Source organism: Thunnus thynnus, chromosome 15 (genome assembly GCF_963924715.1).
Source record: "Thunnus thynnus chromosome 15, fThuThy2.1, whole genome shotgun sequence".
NCBI classification, from domain to species: Eukaryota; Metazoa; Chordata; class Actinopteri; order Scombriformes; family Scombridae; genus Thunnus; species Thunnus thynnus.
In genome coordinates this window covers 3,056,724-3,068,752 of record NC_089531.1, presented here as the reverse complement: position 1 = coordinate 3,068,752, position 12,029 = coordinate 3,056,724, and the positions used below count along the sequence as shown (strand labels likewise).

General features: G+C 37.5%; 2 protein-coding genes across 2 annotated transcripts in view; one reads left to right on the top strand and one right to left on the bottom strand.

Annotated features, from left to right (window-relative positions):
• Positions 1–12,029, bottom strand: part of LOC137198197 (adhesive plaque matrix protein-like) — a 122,652-nt gene that overhangs the window by 46,044 nt on the left and 64,579 nt on the right. The window lies entirely within an intron of this gene.
• LOC137198196 (F-actin-uncapping protein LRRC16A) overlaps positions 4,206–12,029 on the top strand; it is a 42,275-nt gene continuing 34,451 nt past the window's right edge. Inside the window, exons 1-2 of the mRNA XM_067611859.1 lie at positions 4,206–4,639; positions 11,446–11,543. Coding sequence (XP_067467960.1) covers positions 4,600–4,639; positions 11,446–11,543 — 138 coding nt within the window. The 5' untranslated portion in view covers positions 4,206–4,599. The remainder of the gene's footprint in view (positions 4,640–11,445; positions 11,544–12,029) is intronic.

Sequence of the window (12,029 nt, the reverse complement as noted above, 5' to 3'; positions counted from 1 at the left end):
AATAACAAGTACAGTTACTGCAGTTACTGTACTACAAACAGGTCTACAGCCTGCAGCTGAAGGTCATTATTATCCTCTAGAAAGGTGCATAGTTGTGAGTTGACAAGTGAATGAATACCCGGTTGTGAAAATTGCATAACAGTGATGGATGGACAATGTTGCATGGGGCAAAATATGGAGTAAGACAATATTTTTGATTCAGGACTAAATCGAGGTCCATTAAAGCAGCTGCTGGTTTCCTTACTGTTAAGTGTGCAGATGTAAACTCACTGATGGCTACTTGACTCCATCTAGTGACTGAATAAGATTCACACACTGAACCTGATTCAATCAGACCAAGACCAACTTCACTTTGATTGGACAGCACCTAGTTTTGCAGGTATTTAGTCGTACAGTAGTGGACAAAATGAAATTGAGACCTGATGATGGCGCAAGATGAAAAGTCAGAATAACAAAATAATTTGTGTTGTTTGTTCTTATATTTTATTTGCATTCTGGTTTATTGTATTCAGTGGTAAAATTACTTAAACAATTCGCCATGTAGGAGCTTTAAACTTTGTGAAGACAATATGAAATAAACTACTTTAACACAGGATTAAAAATGTCTATCTAATGAGTCTAATGTTATTGTAGAAGTTACATGTCAGTCAGATATTTATGGCAGATTATTCCACAGGTTTGGTCCATAATAACAAAGGGCAGCCTTTCCATTACTACATCTTCATTTTAATGCACTAACCCTAACATCATCTTTAGTTTGCAGTGGGACATTTAAGCTTGTTTTAGTATTTGACAAGTTTTTTTTTAAATCCTGAAATCTTATAACAACACAACGTGTCAGTGAACAATCATTACTATTGCTGTGACATCATTATTTTGGGCGTCAATAGGAGTCAAACACAGACTGTGGTCAAGAAAAGTGAACCAGCGAATGAATCTGACATTAAAAAACATCAGTGATTTATATAAATATATAAATGTCCAAGCCACAGCAGACATGGTGCACGATATTTTCTTTATTATTCCTGGAAACTGTATTTTTTGCACTGTCCCATGTTTTCTGAAGGTGTGGGACTGTGGGAAATATTATGTATTTTGGTTTAATAATGGTTGAAAGTTTAACGAGGCAGTTTCATTGGCTAAGGGTTTTAAAGTTATTGTGCCATAAATCTGCTGCTTCAAGTCAGATCATGTATATCAAAATTTTTAACTATTAATAATTTTAAAAATCCACATCTATATAACTATTTTGTCTATTTATTTAGCCTATTACAACAGATTGTTGTGCTTAAATTAAATCCATATCAGCCTATAATTCTAATGGTGGTTCACGTTTACAAAGAAATGACTCCCACACCCATTTGGCCAGGAAAAGGCAAGGAGAGAAAGAAATGCAAAACAGCAAGAAGACAAAATAAGGCAGGAAGGAAAGCTTGATTAACACAAAACAAATCAGAAGCTGAAAGGGAGAGAACAAGGAAAGAGAACGACAGGAAGTGAGTTCAAATAAACCATTGGACTGAGGGAAGAATGAAATATAAGGATTTGTTTGAGTCAAAGCAGCAAGTTGAGTTGAGATTCCTAAAGCTCGGACAGAGAATGAATTAATTTTCTTAAAGAGTTAATCTGCATTGTCTTGTCTGTAAAAGACTTTGTAGACCAGTGTCACACTTTAGCAGACAACCTTCACAAAAACATGATTGGTGTGTTTGAATATCTGTTATAATGTTGCTGAACTCTGTTCTTTACATACCTGATAATGTTCTGTTTTGTGTCTTTTGCATGATGGCTTAAAAATAAAATAAAAAGTGTTGAGCTCTGCTGTAAAATAAGATATATTAGTGAAAGTCAAGTAGATTATTTATAGAAATCATTTCACATAAATACTGCATGGGCTTAGGAGTGCTCACCCAACCATTGACACATTTTACTATGTATTGATAACTTGTAAGTACAGTACTTGAGTAAATGTAGGTTTCCTGCTTTTTCAGGATTTTTCATTATGGGGCTGTTAACTGGCAAAGTGGGAACACAAGCCTCTATCCTTTGTTTATTTTTTCCAGTTGTAACTGAGGGCTAAAAGAGTTACAGCTTACTTTCAGTGCTGTTGTTGTTGCCAGTAAAAAATGGCATCAACGCTCCATTCCTGTTCGACTACCACCTGTTTGTTTTTGTAAAGAACAGATCTGTTTTGCTCCAACAGGATAAAGTTGAGGAATTAAATCAGTGTTAGAATTCACACAGTAAATTTTCAAGGGGACAAATATCTTTGCTGGAGGGCCGGATTTGGCTCGGGGGCCACTATTTGCTTACCAGTGATGTACTATGTATTAGGACAGCGGTTCCTAACCTTTGGGTCGGGACCCCCACATGAGGTGGCTAGATTAATCAAAGTGGTCGCTAAAAAAAAAAACATATTTTGGACACACAAAATTGTGATTTTTTTGTCAAGCTTTCTTCTAATTTTTGCTTTATTTCTTGTGGATTACTGTTTTACTTCCTCAAGCCCCTAAAAGTATTCAAATAAAACAAAATAAATCCTCTTTCTGAAGCTGCAAGGTTAGTCAATTAATCGATTACTCAATCAATAGCAAATTACTCAGCAGCTATTTTGATAATTGAATAATCATTTTTGTAATTTTTTAAGCAAAAGTGAAAAAAATAAGCTGGTTTCAGCTTCTCAAATGTGATTATTTATTGCTTTTCTTTGTGGAACATGATGATAAACTGATTATCTTTGGGTTTTGGACTGTTAGTCAGAGTAAACTAGGCATTTGAAGATGTAACCCTGGACTGTGGGGAAATTTAATGGATATATTTCACTATTTTCTGTCATTTTGTGGACAAAAAAACATAACCATTGAATCAAAACAACAATTGGCAACTTAACTGGTAAACAATGCAACAATGTGACAAGCAAAAAAGGTTGGGAACTATTGTATTAGGGGAGTAATGCTGCATTCATGTGCTCCTCGGAATGTCCCATTTCCCGAGTTGGGAAGTCGTTCTTCTGACTTTGGTGTGTTCATGAGCTTTTAAGTTGTAATGAGGAAACAACATGAACACTATAAAGAAGATGTGTTGTATGTTGACTTGTTGCTGCACCAGTACATTCCCTAAAATTTCTAAAATATTGCTTTCCTTGACTTGTTATCAAGGTTAATGTGAATAAATAACCTTTCTAACTAATCTACGTCACTCTACCTGGACAGCAACTTATGTTACAACCTAATACCATATTACAGATTTAATGTGAGCAAATATTTGATATACAATACGTTAATCAGTAAAAAGTTTCCTGCCATTAACAAAACATTTACTTACGTCCGCCATGTTTCTGCGTACGTCAGCTTTCAGCAAGTGGTGTACCAAAATTTTCACCAACTTTCTGAGTTGTTGTTCTGACTAGCCCCTGACTGATATATTGGTCAGCTGACCAGCTGATATTGATAGATATATCGGTATTGGCTTATATATTGTCCAATATGTGCTGAGATATACACATATATACATATTTTCTTAAAAGTTGTATGGGCAGCATTTTATGTATATTTGATCCTTTTTCTTGATTCAAGTTTAATGTATATATGTTTTTTTCTCCCTTGTTTAAAAAAAATTCTAGTTATTTATCATTATTAAATTCCAAGTGAAGTTAACTGTTTCAGTGCACTGATGTCATTTTATACAATTAAGCAATATTACAAGAGAGGGTGTGCTCTAACGTCATTGTTGGCACAACAGTGATTTGAGCACGTTCTAAATGTCTAGTTGACTAATCAGATTGCTTGGTCAGAGCTACCTGTTGTATAATAAAATTTATTGTTAAACTGTAAAATATCATGCCTCCATTACATATCTTTGTCACAAGTGGTTTATAACCACAGATGAGGGATCATTGCAAAAAAACTGTGTTTATGTATTCTGTATATATGAAATCATCGGCCAATATATCAATATCAGAATTTTTTTACTCTCTAATATTAGTATAAGCATCGGCACCAAAAATCCAGTATCGGTCGGGCTCTAGTTCCGATTTGAGGGTGCGTTCACGTGAATTTTCCCGGTTGGGGATTCATTTTTCCGATTATTCCGACACCCCGTTAATGCGACATAATACAGAAACCTGCTACTGGCTTAAATGGCCACCAGATGTCGCCACTTTACCATTTTTTTAGCAGCAAAAGTTTTTTCCTGGACAACTGCAGGAGAGGAGGGATCACTGGAGTGTGTGTGCTTGTTGTCATACACACACACACCGACTGTCTGTCCTCACTTTTGGATTTAATCTGCCTCATATTGAAACTACTTTTTAATCAACCCTTCCCGTCACTTCAAACCAGTATAATGCAGAAGTAACGTGTAAGTGTGTGCGCGTGTGTGTAACGTTCTCATACAGGCATGCAGACAGTAACGGTTACTGTAGGTAAGCAGGGTGTCGACAGGTAACCAACGTTAGGTTAGCTGGAGAAAACGGGACAACACCTTTTACCGTATTTTGTTGCTTCCTTCGGGTTGAAACTCCCAAACGGAGCCGCTTCTCTTCTCGGGTGTACCCGCTACCACCGGACCCCGTCTTCGGTGTTTACATCGGCAGAAGAAATGTCGGAGGAAAAAACGGACATTCCCACAGAACTGCTCGGTAAGATAACGTTAACTAGTCACGGTTAGCGGTGAGATTGCGTCGGTAACTTCAGCTACCTGACTCCCACCGGCGCTGCTGTTGTTGGCAGACAGAGATAATTAACAAGTTAGTTTAACTTTTGTATTATGTCTCAGGTGAGTAGTTGTAATTAGCTGCTAAATCACAGCAGAAACAACAACATAAAAAAGTTATTATAAACCCACTAATGTCTGTCACAGAGGTTTCACAGGACATAAACATACTTTAAAGCCAGATTAATTAACCAAAAACTACACTTAAAGTTACTTAAGCAATGCATAAAAGAGCTTCAAATGACATTTAAACACATACTATGAAGGATATAGCATGAAATAATATAGGAATGTTACTTTTTTTTTGGGGGGGGGGGGGGGTGAAAGCGTCATAAAGCATATACTCACCAATTAAACAAGAGTATTTATCATGGGAGAACTGTAGAAATGCTAAATTGATACTAGAAAAGGTGAAAACTAACCTACTATCAAGCAAAATAAACTGTATACCAGTTATCTTCACTAATGTTGGAACATTCTGGTGACTTACTAGTGTCTATTTAATGGTGCAACTATCACAGTTTTTTAATTTTTGGGTTTTTTTTCAGCATATAAAGTCATGAGTTATTTTCATGCCCTGAGGGTTAGACTGGCTACCTGAGAGTTTCTCCTCTGCCACTTCCTTATCTGAAATGGGGGAGAGAGAAAGCTTTGGGAAAGGGGTGTGTCCTGTGAAATTCCTTTGGATTGTGAGATATTATCAGCACAGACTGCCTGGATGACTGAGTGTCAAAAAGAAAAACAAAAACAATAAATCACTGCAGTTCTGTTGGGAAAAGTAGCCAATAAATTAAACATTGGCGGGGTTGTTTAAAAAAAACAAAACACTGAGCTGTTAAGTTAAAGCACTCTGGAGTTTGACCTAAATTGACTTTTGGAGGCAGATATTTATGGATTGAAGCTGTTGCTATCTAATTCTTTTAGCCAATACCCCCAGTTTTACAAATCTGACCATTTAACTGCTGTGTCAGATGATAAGAGGACTTTAAGAACAGATTATTTTTATAGACTGTCACAAGAAATCAACAGCAAAGCCAGTATAGGGTGGTGAGGCTGACTCACAACAACCCCGTGCTCTCTGTTACGGTGTCTGCAGCCCCATCTCACACTGTATGTCACTGGACGGACTGATGAATGGGGCTTTTTGTTGGCAGCCCTGCTGTTGTTTTTAATAGGACGGACTGACCTGACGCTGCTCATCAGCAGCGTTTTAAAGCTAGAAGAAGAGGTTAATAAGGTTGTTGTTGACGTGCAGGAAAGCTGAGTGTAAAGTGGGGATGGTTAGGAAGAGGGGGGGGGTTTGTCTTTGGATTGAATCTTTGGCAGCAGAAAAATGTTAAAGTACAGGCCAGACACACTCACATGATAATACCAGTGTAAACACAAAAATAACATCAGTCAGTTGCCTTGGTTGTGATTTTCAAAATTAAGCAGAGATATAGTTTATTTTGCTTTCTAAGTTAACTCATTCACCCCTCAGACTAGAACTGCATTATTTTTTCAATTTATCGATAGTTCAACATCACATTTAGGACCATTGTCGATCGACAGATAAAATTAATCTGCGACTATTTTGATAACTGATTGATTATTTAAGCAATTTTTTTTAGCAAAAATGCCAAATATTTGATGGTTTTAGGTTCTCAAATTGGAGAATTTGCAGCTTTTTCTCGTCTTACATGACAGTTAATTGAATCTCTTTGAGTTTTGGTCGGACAAAATAAGCCACTTGATGACGTCACCTTGGGGCTCTAGTAAAGTGTAAAGGGCGTTCTTCAGAGTTTGAACATTAATCAATAAAGAAAATAATCATTAGTTGCAGCCCCAGTCTCAAGACTACAACAATCCACCAACCAAACATATTCAATTAACAGTATAATGATGTAAAAATAGAGAAAAGCAGCAAATTAAGGATTCACTGATACAACTTTTTCTGTTCCAGTACCTGAACTCAGGGTATCTGCCGATACCGAGAACCAGTCAGACAGCTGTGATCTCTTAATCCCGCATTTAAAATCTGTAAACCTCACTGTGTGGAACTCGTTGTCATGTTTTTGTAATGTAAGATAACACGAGACCACCGTGACTCATTGAAAGTAACTGATCGCTGAAATTCATTGATAAAGAAACAGTGACACTGATAAAGAAACTGTATTGAATGTGGATTGTTCACATTGTTCACATTTGGCTGATACCTGATCAGCTTCTTAAGGTCATTATCTATGCTGATGACAATCCGCTGTATCAGGTTGGTGCGTCCCTGGAGCACATCTGTTTGCTTGCACATTTAAGAATCTGGAACTTAAACATTAAGTAGATTATTCCAGTTGTTGTTGATTAATCATCTGTTGTTTGGCTACGGATCATTTCAGCACTACTAGAACTACAGTAAAGGCGCCTTTAGACTGTTCGACAACAACAAGCATGTCAGACTGTGCGAGTCATCTATAATAAATTCTTGGTCACAGTCTGTGTGTCAGATGACTTGATATCAGTCTGAAGCTGTCAGATTGTGAGATGAATGTGTGGCGCTACGATGTAAATAGAAACAAGTAGATATGAAAGCAGAGACACATAATTAGTTCACGTCATCCGACTGCAGCTCTGATGTTTTGAAAATGCAGCAAAGTCACATTAATGTATTTTTAATTTCACTTCCATCATTTTGGTTTTTGTGTGTCATGGGCGTATGAAGGAGAACAAGTTTGTTTTTCTCTCTAAAGTTTATTCAGTGTATTCTGTGTCACTTCATGTCGTATTCTGATTGGTTGGTAGATGTGGCTGTCTTTCATGGTGGATGAGTCTTACACTGAGTTCTTGGGCCAACATTTTGGATTGAAGACCAAAGATTTCACCACATTTCTCTCATGATTGTCAACTTTCGTCTCAGACAGCCCAAAATCACACTGTGCGAAGGCACCTAAGTCATCATTTCTGTTGCCTCTTTTAGGAATGCACCAATCTGAATTTGATGATTCAGTACTAAAGCCCGTTTTTTCCTAGTTCAAAATCTGTCACTGCCATAGACTTTAAAAAATATGAATGTAGTTGCCGTGATGTCACCCATTGGTTTATGGACTGCCGTTTTGAAGCCTTGAGTTTGGAGATTTGACCCATGTCATCTTTGATTTTTGGAGCCAGAAGCTACCATATGTAGACGAGAGGGTGGAGCTGACCCTAATGCTAGCTTCTAGCTTGGTTAGCACCAGTTAGCACAGTGCATTTACAGTCTATAATTAACCCTCCTGTTGTCTTCCCGTCAACCATGCAACTTTTGTCCTTCCGGGTCAATTTTGACTCGGGAGGACAAAATGCTATAAATTTTAATAAAATACCCAAAATTCAATGAAAGTAGTGATCATTACTTTTACTTGCAAAGTGTGTGGTATGGAACCAGCCATTTGATTTTCAGGCAATTTGATGAAAGAAATCCATATTTCTGATATAAAAACATTTGAGAACGTGTCAAATTTGACCCGAGGACAACAGGAGGGTTAACTGTGATAATGCTAATTTTTTAGGCGACCAAAATGTTACAATTAACTTTCATGAGCTGAAAACACACTAAAATAGCTGCAGCTACGCCTATACTCAGTGAATCTGTGGTTACACCATGGTTACATTACATAAACAACATTGACGCCATGGTAGTGACTTGTCAATCATAACGTAGCCACACCCTGAAGCATACGCTGGTTTGTCATCTACAGTATTTTATTCTAAATGGGACCATAATTTACTGAATGGACATCATGCTGTATTGAAGAAGACTTGAAACTCATGAGGAAACTGTTCACTGAGGTAATAAATCAAGTGAGAAGTCATTTTCTCATAGTCTTCCATACAATCGGACTTCTTTCTACAATCAGTGGAGTCGCCCCCCGCTGGTCATTAGAGAGAATGCATGTTTAAGGCATCATTTTACTATGCTCAAGGTCACATGAGGTTGAAACTACACATCACCTGTTAACTATAAGTGGAAACTGTCAGCTACTGTTAATGTTAACAGAGCAGAGCACCAAAAAGAAGAAACAGTTACTTGAGATTAATCACGTTTGTCTGATATTTTAGTGAAGTTTTAAATTGAACTGTAAGTTGTGATCATAATCCCATTTGTTTCGACTGTTGCAGCCATTAAAACATCACAGATTTCAATAATTCATTCAGTGTTTAGAGCAGCAGATAGACCAGTTTTCATGAATTTGTTTTAAGCTGGATCATTGCTGTCGGATAGAAGAGAGGTGCTGACAGTAATTTAGCTTTTAAAGGTTGCAGATTGTTACATTAAAGTAATTAGTCAGCAGGGAAAGTCTTTGTTTTGATGTGACTGTGTGTTGGACGGAGGGAGAAGTCCATGTGTTTCTAATCAGCCTCCACGCTGCTGCTTCGTGCCGTAATGTTTTGATCCTCCTCATGACCTCATCATGTGTCTGGGCGCGGAGAGGGAGGAGGAGGACGACATGATGTCATCAAGACACCTCCTTCTTTATTGCCATGCCTTCTTGTTTTCTGTCTTGTTCTTGTCCCCCCCCTCCTTTTCCCTCTTGTGCTCACTTTCTTGTTACTTAATCTTTCTAACTCTTACTTCTTCACCCTCCCCCCCCTCTTCCTCCATCTGTCCCTGGATTTTTCCCACCACTGCTAAAAAAACAGCAGAGGTTCACTAGACCTCTTGCCCAGCATTAAAACAGAGCCAAATTAACAGAGGAAGAGGAGGATCCAAGTCTGTCTGGGCAGAAATCCATAGTGTTTCATGTTTTTGCTTGATCCTCACAATACACTGGATTGTCAAATGTAAAACACTCTATAGACAGAAGACTATACTTTTCACACTACATTTACATTGCAGAATATAGAGGCTTTACAGTTTTTGGCACAAAGCGCTGAGCAGCTACAGCTGGCTCCATCATGGAGGTCTGAAAAAAAGATTAAAGTTAATTCAATAAACATTGTTCCTTTATAGATGTGATTCTACATACATGAGTACAGCTGCAACAGAAAATGAATCGGCAACTGTTTCAATCAAATAATCGCTTTTTTTTTTTGTTTTAAATTCAAAAATGCCAAATATTTGCTGCTTGTAGCTTCTCATATGTTAAGACTTGAAGCTTTTCTGTGTCATACATGATAGTAAACTGAATATCTTTGGATTTTGGATTGTTGGATTGTCAAAACAAGACATTTGAAGACATTTGAAGATATCACCTTGGGCTCCAGGACATATAAAAGGCATTTTCCACAGTTTTCTGACACTTTTCAAACAAAACAACTAATTAATTTATCGAGAAAATAATCAGTAGCTGCAGGCCTATATGTGAGTGTTTTACAGGGTATTTATTAAGATTCAAATAAGTGATTAACATCCAGCATTTGAGGAACAGAAAAAATGTTTTACTGACTGAAAACACTGAAATAAAATGAGAAGAAAAGCAGGTAAATTGGCTGCTGTGTCCATCATTGTTCAGCAACAACAACAACCAGAGTACGGATGACATTTTTACATGTTACAGGGATTTTTTTTATTTGTTAACCTGGGTCTTCTTCTCTTATATTTGTCCATTATAGCCGTCGGTCATGATAACAGTTTGTTCACCACATCTGTCGGAGAGATTTAGGAGAGATACAGCAGCTACAAGGATTTCCAGGGAATTCAAAGACACATTTGAGACTATTTCTGCTATTGCTGCTTGCTGGATTCAGCAGTTTCCAAATCTCTAAAAGCTGAGTTGATAAATAAAATGTTTTCATGATCATCAGTTAATGGATAAAATAAAACCCTTCCTTTTGGATTTTATCCAAATGCCCAAATTTCCTCTCAGCTCTTTGTTCATGTTCTTTCACAAATAGTGTTTGGTTTGATGTTTTCTGTTTAGTTTTAACACCATGCTGAGGATCAGGAAATCAAATCACATGTTTGGATCCAAACCAACAATGAACTGATCTATTAACAAGTATTGTGTGTTTATCAAAGCCTGATATATCTTATTCCTCCGTTGTTGTTCCAGAAACAGCTGAAAACACATCAGTGAGCAACACCGCTGCACTTATCACAACCTCTTGACTTTGTAGTGAAGTTCTTAGAGAAATATACAGTGTATATCCAGAGGTTGTGATATGTAACACAACAAGCTAATGAAGCTCTGTAAACAGAACATTCCTGCACATGCTCAGTGTCGTCTGTCTTACATAGAACTACTCTCCAGAGACTGAAAACATGATGCTGTTATTAGTCTTTGGAGTCATTTCTGAACAAACTAATGAGACCAAACTCTTCATGATGAAGGAACATAACACCCAGAGCAGCGGTGTGACTCACTGACGTATTTTTAATAGTTTTTGGGCAACAACAGAGGTCTACAGCACAGAGGCATGAGATTTGTTGTAAGTTGAAAACAAGCAACCAGAAGAATTCCACTCATGACACTGTGAATACTGCCATAATGGCTTGTTTATGTGGACTGATAGCCACAGTAAACATGGTAAACATTTGAAGGAGCACCACATAATTACCACTTTAATTAACCCCTCGGTTTTAGCATTAGAGGCGTGACGACCGGTTCTATTTCTGCTGCAGTTAGCGGCATGTTAAACAGGACCAAAAGGAGGCTTCAGGCGATGAAATTTCCCATCTGAAACTTCAGTACCTGTCGTGTAATGAGTTTTAATTTAACTCCCCCCCGACTTTTGTGGTGGTAATTGTCAGGTGTCTTATAACCTTGTTGTCTGTTGCAGAGAGCGTGCGGGAAGCGGTGGGTCGGAGGGTGAAACTGACCCTGAGGCGCAAAGTCCAGCTGGAGGTCAAAGGTGACAAGGTGGAGAACAGAGTGCTGGTAAGTGACAGCTGGTCAGTTGTTTTTCCTACCAGCTGCGGTATGAATTCGACCACATGTGGACTCAAGTTTATGCTGCATGCTATGGTTTCCTGAGCTTGAAGGTATTTTTTAATTATAAGGTTTGGCATTTAAATGGTTTGTGTGAATTTAAACTCCTCAAAGGTTTGCGCATCAATAACACAAAGATTAGCCTTGTTAAGTAAACTGCCTGAAAGTATTTCCTAGTCATTACTGTTAAAACTCATTACTCCTGAAAAATAGTTGCCTGGATATCATATATCAGTCAAACTTCACTTTTTTTGGCACATTTCATCGGTGCAGTTCTGCAGTTACAGATGACTGGCAAGCTGATAATTAGACAGAACTGATTTAAACTGTAAAACAATTTGAGATTAATGCACACAATATAATAATAAAACCAATAGGATGGATTTTGAAAAAAGGAGTAAAATAGATAAAAGACTAACAATTAAAATGGATAAA